The following is a 27,085-nucleotide window of genomic DNA, read 5'->3' on the forward strand; positions in this document are numbered from 1 at the left end:
ATTCTTTGAGTACATACAGAATTAGATAAATCAGACTAGTATGTCTTACTTGGAGAGGGGTTCTATAAAGAACTCACTCCCTCTATTATCGTCAAATGACAACTGTAAAACCAAAAAGACTCGAAGATTTAGAGGTTTGGACATTCAAGGAAGCTGGAATGCCAAACAGAATCCTCAGGGCTGAGGTTTTGACATTAAAGCAGATATGTGAGAGAGCAGAAGATTTCTCTCTTTGAAACACTAAAAAAATACAAAAGGGAAAGATTAAGAATCCTAAGAATTAGTGGTGATTTATTTCTATTATAAAGGATTTATGGGGCACCTGAGTGGCTCAGTCAGTTAAGCGTCTGCCTTCGGCTCAGGTCATGATCCCAGGGTCCTGGGATCGAGCCCCACATCGGGCTCCCTGCTCCGCGGGAAGCCTGCTTCTCCCTCTCCTGCTCCCCCTGCTTGTGTTCCCTCTCTAGCTGTCTCTCTCTCTGTCAAATAAATAAGTAAAATCTTTAAAAAAAAATAAAATAAAGGATTTATTCTGTAACAGTATTTACTGCCTGACTGCTGTTTTCTTAGGAAACAATAAAAAAACATTTATTTTTGTAACTCAAGTCCCATTTTTATGGTAAGACTTGAATTTTAGGCCTAAGAAAGAGTCTGAATTAAGGTGCTTCCTGCCTCCTAGAGTAAACATATGTTAATTACAGACCAAAAGACCACAGGAAAAATCCTCCTAGCTGTACTTGCCAACCTATAGATGAAGATGGACAGTGGCAACATCCCAGTGTCCTCTGAGGTTTCATCAGCCGTGCACCTTGATGTACAAATGTCAGAACCCGGTGCTGCCTTTTATGTTTATTGACATTCCAGTTTAGGCATTCCACTCATCCCATCAGACCAGTCCTGCTTGGCAAGTCCAATTGTGTCTTGTATCTTGTCTCTATCTGCATTGTTTCTTGACTGGTTACCATCAGTGTAGTGCTAATTTTTACTTCTCATGCATTGACACCAACCACTTGATGTGCACTGTATAGACATAATTTTTGCCAACTACTGCTGGCTTTCAGTCAATAACTATCTGACAGCCACACTCCGACTTTGATGGGAGTATTCACAGTACTTGAATGTTTCTAAATTGAATTTGGGGTGAAGAAAGACTCAGTAGGAATAATTACAATACGGTCAGTGCCTAAACACTAAGGCATAGACTTAAGTCTTAAAATCTTTCTAGATATTTGGACTGTGTTTCCCTGAATCAAAAATTGATGGAGAATCCTAATTTGAATAAACCAATTATTAAAAAAAAAAGACATTTTTGAGAAAATCGGGGAAATTTGTATTTGGAATGGGTACTAGATTTTGCTGAGGAATTCCTGTTAATTTTGCTAATACCATAATGACATTGTGCTTGTGTCCATATTATTTTTTGATGAATACTGAAATGCAGAGAGATTAAATGATAGAGGAGTTCTAGGATTTGCTTTAAAACAGTTCAGCAAAAATAATAGGGAAGGGATTAGAGGAAGCAAATGTGGCAGAAATGTTGCTACTTGTTAAATTTGGGTAATGAGCATAAAAATGGTTATGCTATTCTCTCTACTTTTGTTTATGCTTGAAGTTTCTCATAATAAAAATACAATTTTTCCTTGATAAAGGTATTTAAAATATTTGAAATGCAATTTTCCATCCAGAAGCCCTGAGAGATCTAGTAAAGGCAGAGGTCGGGCCTTACTTTCATAAACCAGATTTTGATAATCCTGCTTGTATACTGTGTGAGAGACGCTCCATATTAGTAATTATAGAAAAGATGATCAAGCTTACTAAATACATATGTTATTTGCACGTTGGTTTGAGAAGCAGTTTCATTCTGTAGGAGGTTTATACTCAAGAACTGATAGATGTGCTATGGACAGATGACTGAACAGGGAGTCGTACGGTTTTAGATCAGGTCTGGGTTCTGCAGGGAACTAGTTACATAACCTTCTGCAAGTTGCTTAATCTTTCTGGCTCTGTTGACTCATTTATAAAAGGAAGGAGATAAACTAAATGACCTCTAAATTTCCATTTAGCTCTACTATCATGGAGCTGACTCTGATCGTTTTTTTCCATTGGGGAGAGTACATCATGAAAGGCATTTTAGAATACATAGTGATTACACTTGATCACTGTATCCCCGTATTATATACCCGAAACTAATTTAGCACTCTATGTTAATGACCCTGGAATTAAAATTAAAAATAATAATAAATTTTTAAATAGAATATATAGTGAAATATTTTTAAGTTCTTCTGAATAAATTTACAGGATGCCGTCTACTTAGAAATAATGTTTTAAAGTTTATGTAGGCACCATTACTTTATGGCCTTCTGGTCCCTGGACAGTAGAGGCAAATCGAGATGTCCTAAAATGAGTTTCTTCATTTTAGCATTTGGGACTTCTTCCTGAATTCAGTTTCCTTCTAGAAGTGACTAACTCACCCTTTGCTTATATTGAAAAATCTCCTCCTTTTATGTCTGACTATGACTGTCAGGAGAGTTTTGAAAAGAGAAAATTTCTATCATCACCGAATGATTTTCTGTGTCTAATCATGCATCTGTATAATCATCAGTGTTTCCACCTCATAAATCAGCTGATTATTTCTTCCTAAAACCTCTGATTGCTTTGGATGAGTAACAGCCACCTAGACAGGACTCAGACCCCTGGCCACCGTTGGGCGGTCAGCACTACTGGTTTGGGCCCTATGGAAATGATAGTGATGATGCGTGACCGTGGTGTCACCAGCCCTGCTGCAAGGGTGTCCTAGCATAAGAACGACAGCAGCTGACATTTACTAATTGCTTCTTTGATGCCAGGCACAGTGTTATCTTCTTTGTATTTATTATTTCCTTTCCTCCTCGTGCTAAGTCTGCAATGACGAAAGATAAGTGGGTGAAGAAGTGACAGCGTTACCATGATTGGAAGGTAGAATTGGGATTTTGTTTTGTTTTGTTTTTACTTCAATTTTTGTATTTTTTGCACTGTTTGAATTCTTTAAATATGTGTCATTATTGCAAAGTAGTCATTTAAGAAAAATAATATACCTGCCAAGAGAAGAATGCTGGTTAATTCTAAGAGTGGGAATACAGTTGACCATTGTTATGTTCCTCTGTGTATTTATCCGATTATTTTGTATTTCCAAAAATAGAAAAGATGTATTGTAAGAAAGGAATTTGCCTAAAATTATACATCTAGAAAGTAGCCAGTTGAGGTTAAAATATATAACCATCTGACAATACAACTCATCTTTTCTAAATAATATATTTGTCAAAAAGGTATGCACAGTGTACAAAATTTAAAAGGCATGAAAACTAAGTGTCCCTCCCACCCCTGCCTCTGAGACAACCAGCGTCCTCCCCACGGACGTCACTGTCACGAGTTTCTTGGTAAACTTCTAGAGATATATTTTACAAAGATAAGCATACAGGGATATGTTCTTTTCCATACAAATGGGGCATGCCATAATACTGCTCTGGGCTTTTTTTTTTAAAGAATTTTATTTTTTATTATTTTTTTGAGATTTTATTTATTTATTTGAGAGAGAGAGAATGAGAGACAGAGAGCATGAGAGGGAGGAGGGTCAGAGGGAGAAGCAGACTCCCCACTGAGCAAGGAGCCCGATGCAGGGCTCGATCCTGGGACTCCAGGATTATGACCTGAGCCGAAGGCAGTCGCCCAACCAACTGACCCACCCCAGGCGCCCCTGCTCTAGGCTTTTTTAAAGATTTATTTATTTTAGAGAGAGAGAGAGACCTGGGGGGAGGGGCAGAGGGAAAGAGAGTCTTTTTTTTTTTTAATTAACATATAATGTATTACTTGTTTCAGGGGTACAGGTCTGTGATTCATCAGTCTTACACAATTCACAGTGCTCACCATAGTACATACCCTCCCCAATGCCCATCACCCAGCCACCCCATTCCCCCCCTCCCACTCCAGCAACACTCAGTTTGTTTCCTGAGATTAAGAGTCTCTTATGGTTGTCTCCCTTCTCCCTCTCTGGTTTCATCTTGTTTCATTTTTTTCCTCTCTTCCCCTCTGATCCTCTGTCTTGTTTCTCAAATTCCACATATCAGTGAGATCATATACTAGTCTTTCTCTGATTGACTTATTTCGCTTAGCATAATACCCTCTAGTTCCATCCACATCATTGCAAATGGCAAGATTTCATTTTTTTTGATGGCTGCATAATATTCCAGTGTGTGTGTGTGTGTGTGTGGGTGTGTGTGTGGGTGTGTGTGTGTGTGTATACATACCACATCTTCTTTATCCATTCATCTGTTGATGGACACCTAGGCTCTTTCTATAGTTTGGCTATTGTGGACATTGCTGCTATAAACATTGGGATGTATGTACCTCTTCAGATCACTACATTTGTATCTTTGGGGTAAATACCCAGTAGTGCAATTGCTGGGTCGTAGGGTAGCTCTATTTTCAACTTTTTGAGGAACCTCCATACTGTTTTCCAGAGTGGCTGCATCAGCTTGCATTCCCACCAACAGTGTAGGAGGGTTCCCCTTTCTCCGCATCTTCGCCAACATCTATCATTTCCTGACTTGTTAATTTTAGCCATTCTGACTGGTGTGAGGTGGTATCTCATTGTGGTTTTGATTTGTATTTCCCTGATGCCGAGTGATGTTGAGCACTTTTTCATGTGTCTGTTGGCCATTTGGATGTCTTCTTTGCAGAAATGTCTGTTCATGTCTTCTGCCCATTTCTTGATTGGATTATTTGTTCCTTGGGTGTTGAGTTTGGTAAGTTCTCCATAGATCTTTGGATACTAGCCCTTTATCTGATATGTCATTTGCAAATATCTTCTCCCATTCTGCCGGTTATCTTTTGGTTTTGTTGACTATTTCCTTTGCTGTGCAAAAGCTTTTTATCTTGATGAAGTCCCAATAGTTCATTTTTGCCCTTGCTTCCCTTGCCTTTGGCGATGTGTCTAGGGAGAAGTTGCTGCGGCTGAGGTCGAAGAGGTTGCTGCCTGTGTTCTCCTCAAGGATTTTGATGGATTCCTGTCTCACATTTACGTCTTTCATCCATTTTGAATTTATCTTTGTGTGTGGTGTAAGGAAATGGTCCAGTTTCATTCTTCTACATGTGGCTGCCCAACTTTTCCAACACCATTTGTTGAAGAGACTGTCTTTTTTCCATTGGATATTCTTTCCTGCTTTGTCGAAGATTAGTTGACCATAGAGCTGAGGGTCCATTTCTGGGTTCTCTATTCTGTTCCATTGATCTATGTGCCTGTTTTTGTGCCAGTACCATACTGTCTTGATGATGACAGCTTTGTAATAGAGCTGGAAGTCTGGAATTGTGATGCCACCGGCTTTGCTTTTCTTTTTCAACATTCCTCTGGCTATTTGGGGTCTTTTCTGGTTCCATACAAATTTTAGGATTATTTGTTCCAATTCTGTGAAAAAAGCTGATGGTATTTTGATGGGTATTGCATTAAATGTGTAGATTGCTCTAGGTAGCATGGACATTTTCACAATCTTTGTTCTTCCAATCCATGAGCATGGAACGTTTTTCCATTTCTTTGTGTCTTCCTCAATTTCTTTCATGAGTATTCTATAGTTTTCTGAGTACAGATTCTTTGCCTCTTTGGTTAGATTTATTCCTAGGTATCTTATGGTTTTGGGTGCAGTTGTAGATGGGATTGACTCCTTAATTTCTCTTTCTTCTGTCTCGTTGGTGTATAGAAATGCAACTGATTTCTGTGCATTGATTTTATATCCTGCCACTTTACTGAGTTCCTGTATGAGTTCTAGAAGTTTTGGGGTGGAGTCTTTTGGGTTTTCTGGGGGAGTTTTAAGCAGATTCTATGCTGAGTGTGGAGCCCGACGCCGGGCTCTACCTCACGACCCCGAGATCATGACCTGAGCTGAAATCAAGAGTCAGACACTTAACCGACTAAGCCACCTAGGTGCCCCAGTACTGCTCCGTTGCTTCATTTTTTTTCTTTTTCTTCATGTAACAAGACATCCTGGACATTTTTCCTTATTTATTCACGTGCCACAGCTGTGCTGAGGCTGCATCACACAGAAGACCACGTCACACCAATGGCCCACACTTGATGTAAGCGGTGCCCTGTTGGTGGATACTGAGGTCGTCTCCACTCTTCCACTATTTCAAACTGTGCTTCTGTGAATATCCTTGTACAGAAAGCATCTCACACACAAGAGGAGGTCTGTGGGATATATTCCTGCAAGGGACCTGTCAAAGGGCAGATGCATGAATAATTTTGACAGATCTTACTAAATTGTTCTCTCTAAAGATTAAAGTAGCACATAGAGAGCCTGTCTCTCTGCATCCTTTCCAGCACAGTGTGTTATTAAACTTTCTGATCCTCATTAATCTGATCATTAAAGTATTCTCTTTGTTCGTCTTAATTTGTATTTCTCTTAAATGAGTGAAGTTGAACATATTTCTGTATATTTAGGAGTATTAGTATTTCTTATTCTGGGGACTATCTTTTATCTTTGTTTTTGGGGTTTTTTGCCCTGCAAAATTTTGCTATTTTTATGTAGTTGGATTTATCATTCTTCTCTTATGGTTTGAGTTTTTTTTTTTTTTTTTTTATTATGGTTTGAGTTTTGTATCATTTTTATTAGAAAAGACCTTCCCATCCCAATTTTTAAAAAAATCTTCCATGGTTTCTTCTAGTACTTTCATGGTTTCTTTTTCTATATTTAGGTCTTTGGTTCATCCAGAATTCATTTTGATATAAAATGTGATATAAGAATCTTTTTTTTTTCCCAGATGGCTATGCAGTTGTCCCAACACTATTTAATAATTTATGCTTTCTGATTTAAAGGGCCATCCTCATCACAGACTAAATCTCTCCATTTGGAGATGTATTTTTTTACTGCATAAGCATTAACTATCAGTAGTGCTGGGCTTAAACTTATGAAACCCACAGGATATTATCCACAGTACTTTTTCAGATCAGAGTGGGGTATTATTTGGCACCCGAGGGAGAAGAAAAGTGATCACGTGTTCCTACAGCCCCCAGTTTGTGAGCCAGCAAGCGAAACTCAGGAATCATCATGGTCAGCAACACAAAGCACCTGACCCCGGCTCCACCCCTGTTTTGTCCCCTCAGAGAAAAAAAGGAACAGCCCTGGCGCACAGAACATAGCCTTGCCTGAGGAACAGTGCCCATCCCAAAATGAGATTTCCTTCTGCTGCATAATATTGCCAGCTTAAGTGTACCTCAAATTACATTCCAATACTTAAAAAATACCTTCCTGCTTCAGGTACACTCCCCTGGACTACGCTTTGCTGGGCGAGCGCCATGAAGTGATCCAGTTCCTGTTGGAGCACGGCGCCCTGTCCATCGCGGCCATACAAGACATCGCCGCCTTCAAAATCCAGGCGGTCTACAAAGGGTACAAGGTCAGGAAAGCTTTCCGCGACCGGAAAAATCTCCTCATGAAGCATGAACAGTTGAGGAAAGATGCCGCTGCCAAGTAAGTTGGAGCTGTGGGGATTGGAATCAGGGCGGAAGGGCGCAGGTGGGGGAGCGGCCAGGAGGGGGAGTCAGGAGAGGATCTGAAATAATGCTGATCCCTGGACCCGTGTCACCTCCCCCCTTCTGCCCACCGGGACTGCAGAGCCCAGCGACCACAGTGAAGGATAAAGGGCTGATCTCTGCTTGGTGGCTGTTCCTCCAGGCTAGGCCCTGATGTTCCAACACAGGGACACACCTCGGCCAGCCACAGCCACCCTGGCGAGGAGTGGGGGGTGCGAGGGTACCTACAGGAAGCTGCGAGGACATACCTGCTCACCCTCCTACCTTTCCTGCCCTTCCACAGGAAACTGACACCAGTATCTAGCCTACTTCACTAGCAGTGTCTGGTTTTGATTTGATTAAAGCAACCAACTTGTGTGAATAACTTGCCCTCCCCACCTATTCCTTAACAAATCTGTACTGACTAATGTAATTTATTCAAGAAATACTGACTGAATTCTGACGGCACATACAAAAGTCTTGGCTGGAACCTTTGGAGAAAGTGACTAAAAGCAAAGTGCTTGCTTCAAGGACCTCACACTTTTTTGGATAATGATACAGAATGTGTAAAATAGTCATTTGTGCCTATTATATATACACTGTGATTATTTTACCATAAATGATTGATTTTTATTTATTTTTTTATTTTATTAAATTATGTTAATCACCATACATTACATCATTAGTTTTTGATGTAGTGTTCCATGATTCATTGTTTGCATATAACACCCAGTGCTCCATGCAGAACGTGCCCTCTTTAATACCCATCACCAGGCTAACCCATCCCCCCACCCCCCTCCCCTCTAGAACCCTCAGTTTGTTTCTCAGAGTCCAGAGTCTCTCATGGTTCATCTCCCCCTCCAATTTCCCCCCCTTCATTTTTCCCTTCCTACTATCTTCTTTTTTTTTAATGTATAATGTATTATTTGTTTCAGAGGTACAGGTCTGTGATTCAACAGTCTTACACAATTCACAGCGCTCACCATAGCCCATACCCTCCCCAGTGTCTATCACCCAGCCACCCCATCCCTCCCACCCCCCACCACTCCAGCAACCCTCAGTTTGTTTCCTGAGATTAAGAATTCCTCATATAAGTGAGGTCATATGATACATGTCTTTCTCTGATTGACTTATTTCACTCAGCATAATACCCTCCAGTTCCATCCACGTCGTTGCAAATGGCAAGATTTCATTCCTTTTGATGGCTGCATAATATTCCATTGTATATATACACCACATCTAAATGCTTGATTTTTAGATTAGGTCTTGGTTTTCCTTCGTGGATACCTTTGTTGGGTACTTTACTTATTTATTTACTTACTACTCACTTACTTACTTTCATTTGCATTTATTCTCTGCAGGATTGACTCCTGGGCCATAAGTTTTTGTTTCTTTGGTTTCTTCTGGGGTATCCTTTTCTTCTGTGCAACCTCCTCTTCTAGTTTAGGAACAGTCTGCTCTTTTTCAGTCAGGATCATCTAGATGGTGGGCAGGGAGAGCGCATGTGTGGGTTAATCTGACCATGAGCCCTGTAAGTTCTGCAGAAGTCTTGGGGGCTTTGTTCACTGGGATGTGCTGCATGACCAGAGAATCTACATCTGAACCCTTAAATTCAGCACAACTCTCTGCATTTTAAGCATGTGCGGGAAAAATTCAGCACTCTCTTTGGGCCGCTGACCCTGTGTGCAACCCCACTGTTTGGCCCGGGGCACACCTACCAAGTCCACCATTGTCATGACAGAATGGCACACATGGCTTCTGCAAAGTGACATCCTTCCAGTACTTAGTGGCTTTTCGGGTATGCATACCCTTGATGGCCTGGGCAGTTTCTCACGTGTTCTTAAAGTGAACACGAAGATGTGAACCTCTTGATTTGCATGATTTTGTAGGGTTTTCTGGGTTGAGCGAATAGCAAACCATTTTCAGAGATCACCTCAGGCTGCTTAGGGGAAGAAGAAGAGCGGTGGCTTCTCGGAGAATTCATGAGAACTCCCGTTGGGTACTTTAAATAGCAGGAGAGTGTTGCACCAGTAGGCGTAGATACCAAAACCTCTGGCGAGACAACAGGAAGATTCTTGATGGGTAACTTCCTGGCTGTTCCTTGAATGTTTCCAAATCTTGAACCCTTCCACATCTTGCCCACAAGGGGGAAGCATAAGTGTAATAAATAATAATTTAAAACAATAATAAAGGGCAGGACAAACCATTTTAGTGAGAAGTTAAATACCACTGTGAACTGGGATACTAACCATAATGGCATCGTTGGGTAGTTAAGACCAACAGAAAGACCTCAGTTTCTGTGAGTGAAGCTACGGCAGTTTGTGGCGTCCCAGGAAATCTGATCTTGCACTGTTCTCTTGATGAGGCTCTCTTCTCTTCACTTTTGCCAAGGAATCCAGTTTAACCTACAGCCTCTCTACGTGCCTCTTTTTCAGGCCTTATAAAAGCTCCCTGCACAAGAGGGACTACTCTAAGTGGGTAATACACGTGGCTAATTATCCTGAGTTGCAAGTTAAATACTTTCTGGAAGGGCTGGACCATTGTTTCGCCTTCTCTCTGATGTTTTCATAAACTCCAGTTTTAATGTGTGACACTCTGTTTTCAGGATTTGAAGTCATACCTACCTGAATATGAGGCGGGACTCTACAAAGGCAACGTGACTGACTTTGTATCTCCCCCCAAAAAAGGAGCCTATTAGTCCAAATACATTCTTCTTTGTTATTGTAGAGAGGGGGCCCTGGAGTCCCCAGACTCCCTTTCCAGCAGAATAGAAGGTCTGTGGTGGAACACAGCATTTCTCTCTCTGGGTCTCGGTTTCTTCATCTGTGAGACACGACAGGTTAGACCAGCTGACTCGTAGGCACTCTCCAGGTCTGTGGAAACCGCTGAATCTTCACTGTGAATGATCTCAGCCTCTCCCTCCTCTCCTTTGCCTGTGGTCCTGCCCAGAGGCCACATGCCCAGGGCCGAGAGTTTGGACAGGCTCTGCTGAGTCAGTGCAGAGCCAGGAACCAGGAAGCCATCTGTCAGAAGATCTCCTCTACAGAGGAAGGGCTTTCACATCAGGACATGCCTAAAGAGTCTTATGATATTTTTTTCCCAGCTAGGCCTTTTGTGACTCCCAGCCGTGAGGGCTTGAAAGGGTGAGGGGATGCCTGAGCCATCTAGTCCCCCCCACCCCCCATTAGTTGTTATCCTGGTTAGCATCACTGTTGTCGAAGGTGCCTCCTCCTTGTTCTTAGTGCTTAGTTTCTGAAGCTCATTTTTAAAAACCCTTTCACATGGGAGCTGTGCTTACTGTGATAATGTCTGAGATTGCCCAAACTGGGAACTTATAATCTCCCTTCCTTTTTCTCGGTCACAGTCTTTCCTTTATTAGGTGTCATTATTGGAAGTAAACAAATTTCTTACAATCTAGTCATTACCTCCTACAGTCCTTGTGGCATAGAGCTCCAAGGGAAATATTTAAATGGAAAAGAAACTGATTTCATTTGTTTTAATTTTATTTCTCAAAAGTTATTTCTCAAGATCTAAGTCAGTGTTTAATTTTGGCTTTGGTTTTTGCTTTAAGGAACAAAAATCAGAATGTTAACTTCAGTCCTTGCTGCTGCCGCCTCCCTGGCCAAGGCGACCCAGGCACGTCCCATCACCCAGGCATACCTTTCCCGGAGGGGCACGTTAGGATGGCACGGATCACCTTCCCTAAAGCAACGATGTGAAGGGAACTTATTAAACTTCAAATGACTTCTAATTTACTGGTAGAGAAAATGAGAGAGAGAGAGCGAAGTTTTAGTCATTTTCCAAGGCATGTTTTTTAGAAAATACCATTTAAGAAATAGCTAGAATCCACTTAAAAGCACTTTATAACTCAACACTGCACCACCTGTGTTGTTGCCAAAATGAACATTTCTATCATGGACCTGCCACAGCACACGGCTGAATGCTCACGAGACAAGACTGTATTTATGTTGCTCACTCTTCTCCCTGGAAGCTTCCTTCTTGCCGGGTTTCCTATTTCACTCTCGAATCTCAGCTCTCTTCTGCCTCTTCCTTCTCACGTCTTCTTAATCACTCCACCTCCTCGCTGAGGTCGGCTCTGCAGACTCCTCCTTAGACTTCTCCTCATGCTCGACTCTTTTCCACTGGAAAGGTATCTACTCTGGAAACTTGACTGACTTCACCTCTGTAGACAGTCCATCACCCGGTCTCACATCCTGACCTCCTGGAGCTCTGATTACACATCATCAGTTGCCTACTGGGCATTTCCCCTTTGCTGTCCTTTTGTGACTTGCCAACACTTTCCATTTGTGTGTCCTGTTGTCACTGTCACCTCAGACTCACCATGAAACCTGCAACTCCCCACCACTGCCGGTCTCTCTTCTCTCCTCCTTATTTCCCTGCGGCTGCTGCCACCATTGATTCTGTGAATTCATCTTGAAATGTGCTCTTGCCTCCATCTTCGGTCCCGCTGCCAGCCATCACTCTTGAATCCCATCCATGGTGCCACAGGGGACCCTTCACCATTCTGCTTCCGCTTTTATCTCCGAGGCCCATTTCTCTGCACTACTACCTCCCTCCCCCACCCTCACGCATGAGGGCTCAGCCATCCTGAACTTGCCTCACTTCCTCACATTTTACTTTCCAGGACTTTCCATGCTCTCTGGGAGCCATGAGCTGCTTCCCGGCTACAGTATGAGATTGTGTGGGTCTCCCAGAGGCACATAATCAAGTCCAGTTTGGGTCACCCAGTTCAAACTCTTGTGATGCCACAGTCCCTTCTAAGGAGGTTGTTCTGTGTCCTCAGAAAGTCGAGTGACAAAGTATTCAGGCAGCGCATTCCAGTCACGGACAGTTCTATCTGGCAGAAGTTCTCTTCTACGTTTTGGTCTTGAGATACCCCTTGAAGCAAAAGAGAAAAATCTAAACCCTTTTCCATAAACCAACTTTCCGATCATTAGAGTGGGCACCCCCACTCCTACCCCAAGTTTCCTTTTCTCTTCATAACAGATCCAGTTGCAGCCCATTTCCCTGAACACCCTCAGTCTGTCATTGAGTTTCTGCAGGGTTGACCCAGGGGCCTGACTCTTCTGTTCCTACTGCAGTCTGACCCATGGGGAACCACTCCCATGATTCTACTCCATGCCATCCCACTTCTCCGAGCCTCAGTTTCCCATTAATAAGATGAAAAGATTTTTTAATCCAGGATGGTCTTTGGGGCCCCATGAATACCCTGAAACTAAATGCAGTGGTTTGTATATCATGAACATATGTACATTTTGGGCAGTGAAGATCTATATTTTTTTTTTTTTTAAAGATTTTATTTATTTATTTATTTGAGAGAGAATGAGAGACAGAGAGCACGAGAGGGCAGAGGGTGAGAGGGAGAAGCAGACCCCCCAGCTGAGCAGGGAGCCCGATGCGGGACTCGATCCCGGGACTCCAGGATCATGACCTGAGCCGAAGGCAGTTGCTTAATCAACTGAGCCACCCAGGCGCCCAAGATCTATATATTTTTTATCACAATCTCAAAGAAGCTCCATGAGTCACAAAGAGATTTTTAAAAATCATTTGACTAAATGATATCTGAGCTCCCCCACCTGCCCAGCTCTAACATTCTATAAGTCAAAGGTTCTAAGACACATGACATTTTCTTATTCCCTCGAGAGGAAGTCAGAGCCCAGATATTCCTCAGCCTGTTATTCAGCGACAATAAAGAGACAGAATCTCACAGCCCCTCTACGTACAGCACAATACCAACTGAAAAGGTTAGAGCAGAACCTTTTCTGTCTTGTGAGATAATCAGTTTCCTCTCACTGGAAATGTTCCAGCCAAAATGGAATTTTCATCTCTCCAGGATAGTATACAAGGAATTTTTTTAAATTATATAAAGAACTAGTGCTTGAGATCTCTTCTGAGTCAAAGATTCTGTGAGAGCTAGATTGCATGTCCTTGCTCTGGCCTCTGCCTAAACCAACCCCTCAGTTCCCTCTTTCTCATTTTGACATTCTTTCTAGGTGGTTTTTTTTTCTTCCACTGTAGTGACTGCCTCCCACATCCCCCATAGCTCTGTGTAGATACCTCTATGTTAGTCCCTATCACATCTAGAACCCATCACATTCAGAACTATCTATGGGAGTAAATGGGTCTGACTCCCCGTGAGATTGTCAATTCCTTGGGAACAGGGGTTATATTGTGTGTCTCCGTATCTCCAATGTCTTAAAATACCTGATGTTTAATAAGCATTTAATCATAAATGTTCAGTCACTGCCCCTACAATGAGTATGAAACCTTACAGGAGTCATTTTTCATTCTAGGCCTTAGTTTTCCCCCTCAGCCAAGTGGGAGGCTCGGGCCACATACTCTCTTTGGTCCCCTTCAATTCCGTGAATCTCTGTAAGTGTACCACTTCAATTTGTTTGCCTTACTCAGGCAGGAAATGAATTTATGTTCCATTTATCCTCACAACACACACTGGTGCTTCTAGATTTGTGCATTTCGCTTCCTAGCTCCCTCCGTATTTATCATGAGCAAATTACCATTTGACAGGTTTAAGATAGTTCTTTATTCTGATTTTTAAAAGAAGCATAAGAGCAAAAGGTTCACCACTGCATTTACTTGAACATGAGACCCCGCTATGTCGCTTCCATAGAGAGTTGTATATGCCCAGTTTTGAGAAGAAGAAAATTCTGTCAGACCCTGCAGAAACAAGCAGGCTCTTTCCCATTCCAGTGCAGTATGTGAGTTTCCATGGCCATGAATGCGGGACCTACGACAGGTTGGAGAGATATGATGAAAATGGCTCTCACAGGGCGCCTGGGTGGCTCAGTCGTGAAGCATCTGCCTTTGGCTCAGGTCGTGATCTCGGGGTCCTGGGATCGAGTCCCATGGCGGGCTCCCTGCTCCACAGGGAGTCTGATTCTCCCCCTCCCTCTCCCTCTGCTCCTAACCCCACTCATGCTCTCTCTCTCTCAAATAAATAAATAAAATCTTAAAAATAATAATAATAAAATGGCTCTCACAGAAAAGGGAGTTGTGTGGTTTCAACAGTGAGCATTTCTGAAAGTATCTTTAGGCCCAGCCCTTTAGCTCTTCGACTTCATGGCGCTCATGCCAAACATTGATTTCTTCACTTCTAACCAGATTCTGTCACAGGGAAGCTTTATCTTAACAGCTTTACATAAAAGTAATAGTGATCAATTATATTCATATAGTGCTTTACAGCTTACAAAGTTCTTACGTGTTAGGTAATTCATTAAATCTACCCAATCATTTGGTAAGGTAGACAGGGCAGTTATCCTTAATCTCATTTCACCGATGGGGTTTCACAGAGCTTAACGTTCCTGAAATCACAACTAGTAAAGGAGAAAGACGGCACAGGAATCTCAGCCCTACCCTAAGCCAGGGTTCCTACCAGCCATACTTACACTGGAGGCTGTCTCCAGCTGCTAGCCCCCATCTTGATAGGCCAGCATGGAACAGCCCTGCTTCTTTTTTTAAATGTTTTATTTTCTTTTACTTCTGCCCGTAAGTGTAACCAGAACCAGGCCCCTAGTCAGTTTTTCTCTTACCACAGTGCTCCTTCAGTTGTTCCAGTATTGTTTCCAGGAATTGTTGAAAGAGTGGTGCCAAGCCACCATCATCCATTCTGCAACACAGTTTAATAAAAAATCTTCCTATTACTCTCAGAGTTAACTAACATGGTAGAGTGCACCAAGTTCCTCCTACATTTTTGAGAAAAGTAAGAAAATTAGTTGGTTCCAAGCCTACACCAAGACTATAAACAAGAATGTCATGAGGGCAAAGCCCAGTGAAATTGGTACAACAGGACTTGCTAAGTAGACGTCCCTTTTCTATGAGAGCCATTTTAATCCCATCTTTCAAATCTCTGAGGTCCTGCTTTCCTAGCAATGGCAACTTGAATACTCCTCTGCAATGGAAAAGAGCCTGCTTCTTTCTGCAGTCTCTGACAGAATTAATTTCTTCTTGTCAAAGCTGGGCAAATACAACTCTCTATGGAAGCCACATCGGAGAGTAGAAAACAGCATCACCTTCCAGGACACTCAGTGTCCAGGCCCAGGGGCAGGTCTGTGCTACATTGTGCAAACAAGCACACCCAGTCCTGAGATGCTGAAACCACTGGATGTTCAGGTCATTTAAATTATGGCCCTTGATCTGACTGCACATCAAGCAATCTTTTTTTTTTAAAGATTTTATTTATTTATTTTTGTGAGAGAGAGAGAGAGCATGAGTGGTAGGGAGGGGCAAAGGGAGAAGCAGACTCCCCACTGAGCAGGGAGTGGGACACAGGATTCAATCCCAGGACCCTGGGATCATGACCCAGGCAGAAGGCAGACGCCCAACCAACTGAGCCACCCAGGCCCCCCCAAGCAAACTTTTGATCACTGAGTTTCTTATTGACCCATTTCTGCAGTTGTCATCTAGGCTGCTCATTTATAGAAATCCCCATCCTTGGGACTCAGGTCTGGTTTTTGGGGGACCCCAGGCCATGTCGCTGCCTCCTGGTGGTCCTTCAGAGGAGCAGGAGCAATGTGGCCCTTATATTTTTTCTCCCTAGGGTAATACACCCCATTCCTTCAGCCCACAGTTTGGAGGCTTTCTTTGCTCTGTGATGCACAGGACCTGAAATGGACATTGTCAAGGACCTCATCTTCAGTTGACTTTCTCACTTTTTTATACTGTGATCCTCTGCAGAGATGCAAACCTTGTTCCAGAAAAGAGAGTACATAAAAAAATAAAAAATCTTTAAAAAAAAAAAAAGGGGTACCTGGGTGGCTCAGACGGTTAAGCATCTGCCTTTGGCTCAGGTCATGATCCCAGAGTCCTGAGATCGAGCCCCACATAGGGCTCCCTGCTGAGCAGGGAGCCTTCTTCTCCTTCTCCCTCTGCCTGCCACTCCCCTTGCTTGTACTCTCTCCCTAATAAAAAAATAAAAACTCTTTAAAAAAAAGACAAGACAGTACAAACCAGACTAATTGGCAGCCCATCAAAAACTGTTGTCTGGTCAATTTCCCTTAAGATAATAGAAAAAAAGAGAGGACAAGGCAGGACTATTTTATGCATTAAGATTCCGCCACGTTAGGAAATTTCCTGCTAAAATGTTACTTGCTGTGCGTAGACAGGATTTTTTTTTCTCTTTAATTTTTCATATAAACTAGAATAGCATTGGTTCTTTCTCTGGTATTTGTTTCCAAACTTGACAAAAATAGGTCAAGTTTATAACATAACCCCCATGAAGATTACTAGGTCTTCAACATTCTGTAGGAAATTAGTTGGAGAAAAAAACACTTAAATTTCAGGACAATTACTGAGTCTAAGAGTTTAGAACTAAAAGCTACCTCCAAAGCATTTGAAATGCTGTTAATGGCTACTCTGAAGTGATATTACCAGTTTCCTCATATGACCCAACTCATTCTTTCTTTCTTTCTTTTTTTTTTTTTAGAAGTGGAGGTGGAGGTGGCGGGGGAGCAGGGGCAGAGGAAGAGGGAGAATCTCAAGCAGGCTGCACGCCCAGCGCAGAGCCCAATGTGGGGCTCAGTCTCATGACCCTGAGATTATGACCTGAGCCAAGATCATGATCTGAGCCAAAATCAAGAGTCGGACACTTAGCCAACTGAGCCACCCAGGCGCCCCTGACCCAATTCATTTTTTAAATGATAGAAAAATATTAAGTGAAATTTTAAAAAACAACTCTGTCACTGAGGTCAATTGTACAGGGAAGGGTGAAGAGCTGAGGTCTAGCTCAGCTGTCTGTAGTTTACCATGTAGTCATGGGTAAGTCACTTATCTCTTTGTCTCAGTTTCCTTATCTACCAAATAAAAATGAATAAATTGAGATTCCTTTGTACTCACACCACGAGCAGTGGAGCTGGACCTTATTCCCCAGGGACACATACACATAGGCTCACGTTCTGCTCTTGGGCTGTAGCGCACACGGGTGTGTGTGTGTGTGTGTGTGTGTGTTCCTGTTGTTTTAAGGCAGCAATATGTAAATAGGATGCAGGTTATGCATAGTCCCGGTTCTAATCCCACCCGCTTTTCTGCAACGATCACTACTTTTATATCAAGAGACACAGCTCTGGAGAACTGCACAGTTGTGGGCCATGGGCTGCCCAAAGATTTTTTTAAAATGCATCAATTTTTTAAACACTAATTTATTTCTATTCATAGGATCTAGTATATATTCTGATCATTACATTCTTCCTTCCAAATCTGCTTTACTTAGTTCTACCAAACTGAAAAAAACACCTTCCTGCAAATTTCCCCTTCCAACGAAGCTTTCAGAAGACAGAGCGCCCTTGCTCCGTGGACATCCTGATCACTCTAAAAGGCTGGATGCCCTATTGGTCCTATAGCTGCCTCCGTTGGAGGCCCAGAAAGGTCTGCAGTAACAGGGTTTGCCCAGGACCTGATTGGAAGCGGCTTCTTGGAATTGAAAAGGAAAGCTGTTTGGGTTCCCAAAAGAGAGAGAAATGACCACTCAAATAACAAAAGTCTAATTTATCACCTCTGAGCCCTTCTTAATGGCAGCGAGATCCATGTAGATGCCAAGCCAGACAACTGCACGTGTGTGTCTGTCTGAAGGACCAATATTCTCTTAGAGCAGTTCTCTTCATCAGTGCTCGTAAAAAGAGCAGCCGTCCCCCTGCCTGCCAGGAGCAAGGCTGTTCCATCAATTAGCGGCACTTCAGCCACCCAGATGCTTCCACCTTCTTCCGAAAAGCAGCCTTCTCCCAGACAGCTCACACTGAAATGGCACCTGCTAACCTCCATATGACTCTCAGGCACTGATGATGACAGGCTGTCCAGCCAGCCTGTCGATTGCAGGGCTGCACGCTCAGGTGTCAGCACTTGGCAAAGTGTGTGACAAAACCAGAGTCAGATGAAACCGGACTTAGCACAACCCATCTGGCCACTCTTGCTAGGAATGGGACTTAGTGGGAAATGATGAGATAAGCAAGCTTGAGCCCCAGATCAGGGGCTTCACCACGGGACAAAAGACCTTCCGAAGGGGAAGTTAGGTTGACAAGGCTTTATATCAAAGTGTAACCTAGATATCTGTCACCTGGGTCTTCTCTGTCTCTTGAGATCTAAATAAACATTGCCTCAAATCACACAGCCTGTGAAAATCTGAATTCTCTGACTTCTTGGAGGCTTAGGGTCTCTGCCTCACTCTTGTTTATTGCTTCCCCGTCTGGTATCTTAGCTCTGCAGCTTGTCAGGTTGCTTATAAAAAAGCACGTAGGAGCCTGGTAGACCTTACCAAAAGTTGGTGTCATTGAGGAGAATTGCATTTCATATCCCTTCATGGTATAGTTAACGGTCCATATGAAGAGCGCCTGGGTGGCTCAGTCGGTTAAGCGTCCCGACTCGGTATCAGCTTGGGTCATGATCTCAGGGTCTCAAGATCTAGTCCCGCATGGAGGGTGGAGCCTGCTTAAGATTCTTTCTCTCTCTCCCTCTGTGCCCCCCTCCCTGCACCCACTCTCTCTAAAAAACAAAACAAGGGGCGCCTGGGTGGCTCAGTCGTTAAGCGTCTGCCTTCGGCTCAGGTCATGATCACAGGGTCCTGGGATCGAGCCCCACATCAGGCTCCCTGCTCCGCGGGAAGCCTGCTTCTCCCTCTCCCACTCCCCCTGCTTGTGTTCCCTCTCTCACTGTGTCTCTCTCTTTCAAATAAATAAATAAAATCTTTAAAAAAAATAAAAATAAAAAACAAAACAAAACAAAACAAAACAAAAAACAGTCCATATGAAACTTTTCTTTTGTCTTAAGCCTTGCGACTCAAGGTGGTTCAGAGGACCAGCAACACCTCTATAACCTGGGTGCTTGTTAGAAATGCAGAATCCTGGGCGCCTGGCTGGCTCAGTTGGTTAAGCGACTGCCTTTGGCTCAGGTCATGATCCTGGAGTACCAGGATCGAGTCCCACATCGGGCTCCCCACTCAGTGGGGAGTCTGCTTCTCCCTCTGACCCTCTCCCCTCTCATGCTCTCTCTCACTCTCTCTCTCAAATAAATAAATAAAATCTTAAAAAAAAAAAAAAAAAGAAAGAAATGCAGAATCTTGAGCCCCACCCCACACTTGCTAAATCAAAATCTAGATTTTAACGAGATCTCAGGAGACTCTGTTTGTTAAAGTGTGAGGAGCACAGACCTAAAGTCCTTGTCCATTAGCTCCCCGTGGAGGGTTCTCTTTGGCCTGGCCCTCGCTATACATAATACCCAGCCTTTCCTCTTCTCTTTCTTCCCCCTCCTTTCTCTCTGGTTCTTTCATCTCCTCTCTCCCTGTCAGGAGCTTCAAACACATTCCCTTTTCGTCAGGAGCAGCCCTCCCCTCCTCAGGGCCAATCGCCACATAGGCCCTGAAGGTCTCACCAGCTATCAGCCTTCCATTCTTTTCCCAAGCTGATTAAAATGTTTTTCTAAACAAGCCCCATCCCCCACCCCCTCACCCCCCCACCCCCGCAAGAGGGACTCTGATACCAGCTATTACAATAAAAGAAACCTATCTCGTTACAAAGGATACCCCAGATTTTATAAAGACATCTGGCTTCCAAACAGACCCCTAAATCAATTCCAGGTTATAAACTATCATACAAGTGTTAGACCTGGGGAAACTGAGTCTCCAACAGGAAAGTAATTGGCTCGGTATCATTTTGTAGTTCTTGGCAGGGGCAGGAATAGAAAAGTTCTTATACTTCCCAGTGTGGGCTTCTCTCCACTACGGCCCTGATCATTCTACTTTAAGCCGAACCTTTATGTGGCCCCCTGATTCTCTTCCTGCGCGGTAACTGGGTCACCTGAGCTGCACGTGTGCATGGGGTACACATGGGGCGCCTGCTGTGGACAGCAAGCACTGTTCGAAGATAGGAGGCAAACAGACCCCGTTTTCCCACGCCCCGTGCCTTTGCCCAAACTGCTCCCCACACTGAAGTCCTCATTCCCACCGCATCTGCCTGGCAAACCTCTCCACATCTTTGAGAATCAGCAGCTGGGAGCTTCTGGACTCCTCCAGACAATATTAATCACTATCCGCTCTGTGTAAGCTCACAAGTATAACATTTCTCCCATCGTTTGTTAGGTCCTTTTTTCCTAGCTGTCTCCTCTGAAATCAAGTTTCCTCCAGGGATGGGTGTACCCTGTGACCCTCGGGGCCCAGCACAGGAGAGGCTCAGTAAATGTTCTTTTTCTTCCCCCTTTCTTTCCCTTGGAAATCCCTAGCAATTAATGCTATTGGTCAATCGTGTCCTGAACTCAGCCCCTTCGTCCTCAAGCAACTTGCCCCTTTCTGGACCTGGGCTGCCTCAGACCCATCCCCCTCCTCCTCCCGCTGCCACTCATTCCTCGGCCCGGCCCCGCCTGGCCAGCTCCCTGGCCAGCAACGGACTGTTGCTCTCCACAGGGACCAGTCTCGCCACCAGGACTTGTGTATGACTTTTTGAAAATCATCCTACCTTCTGGACCTCATCTACAAAATGAGTGGGTTTGCCTCATTAGCCGTGTTGCAACTCACAGGCGTGTTATTATCCGCTGTGAGGTGCTTTGTAAGTAATTGTTTCATATAAATCATAAGGCTTGCCATGGTCTTTTTTAATAAATAGAGAAGATTAAAGGTTATCCCTGTGACTGGCATGCTCAGTCGCATTCTGATGTGCTTTCTGGAATAGGAGAAAAAGGCCTACGTGTAGCTGCAGGGATCCCACACAGGCTTGGGCACACAACACCTTAGGATTGTGTCCTGTCTCACAAACATAGAGTTTTCCATCATGTGTGTCCCAACTGGGCAAAGTCTGATCTGTAAAATTGTTTTCAGCTCCATCATCTTTTGAGCTATAAGGTCTGGAGAAAAGACCAAAAATTGTGAAATTGTGAAAACTGTGAATTTCCAAGCCCCTCCTGTGATGTGGTAGCTTCTCATAACATCTAAATCTCACTCAGGAACATTTGAATGGGTAACAGTCTTTTAATTTTTTTCCTCTGCCTCCTTGGCTTTGCTTCCAGGAAGCGAGAGGAAGAAAACAAACGAAGGGAGGCAGAACAGCAGAAGGGAAGGCTGAGCCCAGATTCCTGCAGACCCCAAGCCCTTCCCTGTCTGCCCAACACCCAGGCTGAGCCCCACGGGCAGAGCCAGGCCCCCAGCAAACAGCCTCCCACCAGCGACACAGCCCAGGACCCTGAGGGGAGAGCCTGTGGAGGATCTCCAGGCAGAGCCCCCCAGAGGGAGCAGCATCTTTGCCCAGATGTGCAGGGAACAGACCCCAGAAAGCCAAACGGTACGTGTATTGCCTTTGTTACTTGATGCCAACCCACGGACTGTGGGCTCTCTTGATTGGTGTATTTAGTCCATTTACATTTAAGGTAATTATGTCAGCACCGAAGACTGCCATTTTATTATTTATTTCTATTTATTTCCTCTGGTTCTCATCCCTGGTTTGTTTTGTTTTGTTTTGTTTTGTTTTTTAAAGATTTTATTTATTTATTTATTTGACAGAGAGAGACACAGCGAGAGAGGGAACACAAGCAGGGGGAGTAGGAGAGGGAGAAGCAGGCTTCCCGCCGAGCAGGGAGCCCGATGCGAGGCTCGATCCCAGGACCCTGGGATCATGACCTGAGCCGAAGGCAGATGCTTAACAACTGAGCCACCCAGGCACTCCCTTATCCCTGTTTTTTGTTTTGTTTTTTTTAAATTTTTTCCCCTTCCTGTAGGGTACTTGAACATCTTTTAGGGTTCCATCTTGATTGACTGATAGTGGTTTTGAGTATATCTCTTTCTACAGCTTTTGTGGTGGTTGCTGTGAGTATTACCATATACTTATATGTATAATGTATAATATATAAGTTATAAGGGACTTCTTATAACTAGTACCAATATTTTACCACTTTGAGTGAAATGTGGAAACCTCACTTCCATTTAGGTACCTTGACCTTCCCCATTTTTAAATATCATTGATTGGGTACCAGATGGTATTATAATTTTTGTTTCAGTCATCAAATATAATTTATAAACACCACAAGGAAAAGGATCATCTCTTCTATGTACCCATAGTTCTCTTTTTCTCGTTTTGTCCTCCTTCCCAGTGCACTAGATTCCCTCTTTTATCATTTTCTTTCTGTTTGAAGAAACTTCTATGGCCATTATTTAAGAGTAGCTCCACTAGCCACAAATTCTTTAAGTTTTCCTTTGTCTGAGAATGTTTTTTTCTTTTTTAAAGATTTTATTTATTTATTTGCCAGAGAGAGAGAAAGAGGGAACACAAGCAGGTGGAGAGGCAGAGGGAGGAGCAGACTCCCCAGTGAGCAGGGAGCCTGTTGTGGGGCTCGATCCCAGGACCCTGGGATCCTGATCTGAGCTGAAGGCAGACGCTTAACCGACTGAGCCACCCAGGCGTCCCTGCCTGAGAATGTTTTGATTTCATTCCTGAAGAGTTGATAAGCCAGATCCAGAATGCACACTTAGCAGGTCTTTCCTTCCCACACTTGAAAGAGGCTGTGCCACTTCTGGCTTCCATGGTTTCAGACGAGAAATCCACTGTTGATCAAATTGGTGTTCCTCGGTAATGTTTCTACATAACATGTCACTGCTCTCTGGCTGCTTTCAAGATTTTTCTTTATCTTTGGTTTTCAGTTTAACATGATGTGTCTTGGTGTGGATTCTTGGAATTTATCCTATTTGGATTTTGCTTAGTATGTTGGGGATCCCCAAGACTCCCCCCTGCAAAGTTTAGTAATTTGCTAAGAGTACTCACAAGACTCAGCATATATTTGTATTCACAGCTAGGATCTTTTATAACAAAGGGATACAAATCAAGATCAACAAAGGGAAGAGGCACATGGAGCAAAGTCTGGAAGAAACCAGGTGCAAATTTCCAAGAGTCTTCTCCCAGTGGAATCACACAAGACATGATGAATTCCTCCAGCAATGATTTTTTTTTCTATTTCTTTTGCTTTATTTTTTTATTAACATATAATATATTATTTGTTTCAGGGGTACAGGTCTGTGATTCATCAGTCTTACACAATTCACAGCTCTCACCATAGCACATACCCTCCCCCAATGTCCATCACCCAGCCACCCCATCTCTCCCACCCCCCACCACTCCAGCAACCCTCAGTTTGTTTCCTGAGATTAAGAGTCTCATAGTTTGTCTTCCTCTCTGGTTTCATCTTGTTTCATTTTTCCCTCTCTTCCCCTATGATCCTCTGTCTTGTTTCTCAAATTCCTCGTATCAGTGAGATCATATGATACTTGTCTTTCTCTGACTGACTTATTTCACTTAGCATAATACCCTTTAGTTCCATCCACGTCATTGCAAATGGCAAGATTTCTCTTTTTGATGGCTGCATAATATTCCATTGAATATATATATATATATATATATATATATATATATATATATACCACATCTTCTTTATCCATTCATCTGTTGATGGACATCTAGGCTCTTTCCATAGTTTGGCTATTGTGGACATCTCCAGCAATGAATTGTAACAACTAGTTAGCCTTTTTTCTACCAGGAAAACACACCTAAACTTAGGACTCCAGGATTTTTATTGGGGTCAGTTACATAAGTATCCTCTGCCTAGCATATACTACAAATCCAGACTCCCAGAAGGAAAACAGATATTCTGCATAAATTATATCATTTGCCCAGAGCAATTTAAGCATATTGAGCCATTCTTACAAATTAAGGAACAGTGAGAGCCCTCCAGAACTCTAAGTGCAAAGGTCAACATAGTGAAAAAGGCAAATAATGTCTTAGTAGTATTATAAAAATAGTTTTGACCTTTTGGACCCCAGAAAGAGTCTATGAAATCTCATGGTGACCCAATTCAGGGCTTGGACAATTCATTCTCTCTCTCTGAACCTTAATTTCCTTACCCATAAAATGGGGTGGGGGAAGGAATACTCAAAAAACAACAAATGAACAAACAAGCAGAAATAGATTCATAAATACAGGGAACAAACTGATGGTTGCCAGAGAGGAGGGGAGTGGGACGATGGGCGGAATGGGTGATGGGGTGTGGGAAGTATGGGTTTCAGTTATGGAATGAACAAGTCACGGGGAAGGACGGTACAGCGCAGGGCATGCAGTTAAGGGTATTATCATAGTGCCTCTGATGACAGATGGTAGCTGTACCTGTGTGAGCACAGCATAACAAATCACCATGCTGTATGCCCAAAGCTAATGTAACGTTGTGTCAACTATATTTCATTTGCAAATAAGAAAAAAATGAGTGCATACTCTCTACCCTGCAAGGCAGTTATGAAGAGAAATCAAATAATTAATGTAGAATCTTATTATAGCCCATGACTTGTACTAGGTCTTCAGTAACTACTGTTATTAAACCACACTGATGATCTAGCCAAGAACAGCTACATAAAAGTACACGTGAACGGCCACAAACATATCCAGAATGTAATTCCATAACCCACTTTACAGTGATAATGCATCAGCAATGTATACCTTAAGGAGGTCTGATGCTTTGTTATATACTCATTCATTTATTCATTCAGCTAGTGTTAACTAGACTCCCGTGATGTAACAACCACATCGAATTTCCTCAAATTCTTTCTTAGCTTGAGGTCACTGCATATTACACTCCCCCATTCATATGGATAAAAGTGCCTCTTATTTTTCTGATCTCGGGATGAATGTTACTTCCTCTACACAGCCATCCCTCCCCATGAAACAAGGCTTCATCTTCCTGCTATACGTTCCCATAGGTCTTCTGTACTTCCATATTAGGAAGATCATCACCTTTTACTGTTATTACTGGCTTGGCTGTTTTTTCCAATAGATTACAAGATCCTCATAAGATCAGAGTGGTTTCCATTATATGCTGCTATGTAAAAAACAAACAAAAAACAAAAACAAAAACTACACTAAAACTAAGTGGCTTAGAACAACAATTTATTATTTCTCATGATTCTGTGGGCCGGCTGGGCAGTTCCTCTACAGTTTTACCCGTTCTCTCTCATGTGGCTACATGCAGGTGGAGGGTCAGTTGAAGTGGATGGTCTAAGATAGACTGACTTAAATGTCTGGCAGATGATACTGGCTATGAGCTGGGATTCCTTGACTCTGCTTTATATGGCCTTTCATCCTCCATTAGGCTAGACTGGCCTCCCTACACAGTGGTCTCAGGGCATCATTCTAAGAAAGCAGAGGCAGAAGCCACAATACCTCTTGTGGAATAGGCTCCAGAATGTCCATGCTACATTCTATTGGTCAAAGCAAGTTATATGCCCAGCCCAGACTAAATGATATGGAGAAATATACTCTACTTTTGTGCATACTAGGATGGGAGCAATTTTTTACTATTAAAGAATCTATCACAGTTCCTTTTTGGTCACAGATTATTCACATTCCTCCCACATGCACAATATTCTCAAAATTATCTCAGGACCCCAAAATGTCATCTCAGTTATCACATCAAGCTTGAAGTTTGGGATCTTGAGACCTATGTCATGTCCAGATGTTGTCAAAATTCCCCAGGTGTGGAGCGCCTGGGTGTCTCAGTCAGTTAAGCGTCTGCCTTTGGCTCAGGTCATAATCCCAGGGTCCTGGGATCGAGCCCCGCATCGGTAGAAAGCCTGCTTCTCCCTCTCCCTCTGCCTGCTGCTCCCTCTATGTGTGCTCTCCCTCTCTGTGTCAAATAAATTTAAAAATAAAATTAAATAAATAAATAAATAAATAGATTCCCCAGATGTGAATCTTTCCAGTTCAGGGACTAGCCAACCAAAAACACATATTATCAACCCCTCTCCACACCCAACAAGCAATGGTGAGGCAGGAACAGAATAACCACAGTAGACACCTTTGTTCAAAAGGGGAGAAATAAGAGGCACATACAAGGCACTAGTCCATAACAATTCTGAAAGCCAACTGGTTACACATTAGCAGTAATAGAAGTATGGAATGTTCCTTGATTAGGGTATGGTTTTACCCCTGTGTGTGGTTTCCTATTCCATTATTCTCCTTGGCTCTTGGCTTTGCCACCTGGGTTCTTGGTTCTGCTCTCTGAGACATCTTCCTTTCCCATAAGACATAGTGGACGTTTGCAGCTAAACAGCTTTCTTCAGCCTGTTTCCTGCCTATAGGAAGTTGAGGTTCCAGAGGCTCCTGTTAGTTTTGAACTGCCTCAGCAGTTCAAGCTAGTGATACTCTTTGTGATACAATAACCTCAGAAATTTCATGGGTTTCAGGGGCACCTGGGTGGCTAAGTCGGTTAAGCATCTGACTCCTGATTTTGGCTCAGGTCATAATCTCAGGGTCATGGGGTTGAGCCCCACATCAGGCTCCATGCTCAGCGAGGAGTCTGTTTGGGATTCTCCCTCTCCCTCTGCCCCTCCCTCTGCTCGTGTGCTCTGCTTCTTTCTCTCTCAAATAAATAAATAAAATCTTTAAAAAAAATTTCGTGGGTTCCCTATGAATCTGATTGGATTCACTCCATGTTCCAAAACTACATCCATAATTATTTCTCAAACAGGCCTCTCTCTACTTTGGGTGGCTCAGGCTACTGTGG

At 43.1% G+C, this 27,085-nt stretch overlaps 1 protein-coding gene across 4 annotated transcripts in view; it reads left to right on the forward strand.

The window, feature by feature from the left end:
- INVS (inversin) overlaps positions 1-27,085 on the forward strand; it is a 154,802-nt gene that overhangs the window by 100,753 nt on the left and 26,964 nt on the right. For all 4 annotated transcript variants that reach the window (XM_032419020.1, XM_032419018.1, XM_032419021.1 and 1 more), the window contains 2 exons: positions 7,287-7,499; positions 21,560-21,831. In XM_032419020.1, the coding sequence (XP_032274911.1) occupies positions 7,287-7,499; positions 21,560-21,831 (485 nt within the window). The remainder of the gene's footprint in view (positions 1-7,286; positions 7,500-21,559; positions 21,832-27,085) is intronic.

The sequence above is a fragment of the Phoca vitulina genome, unplaced genomic scaffold, assembly GCF_004348235.1.
Source record: "Phoca vitulina isolate PV1807 unplaced genomic scaffold, GSC_HSeal_1.0 scaffold21, whole genome shotgun sequence".
NCBI lineage: Eukaryota > Metazoa > Chordata > Mammalia > Carnivora > Phocidae > Phoca > Phoca vitulina.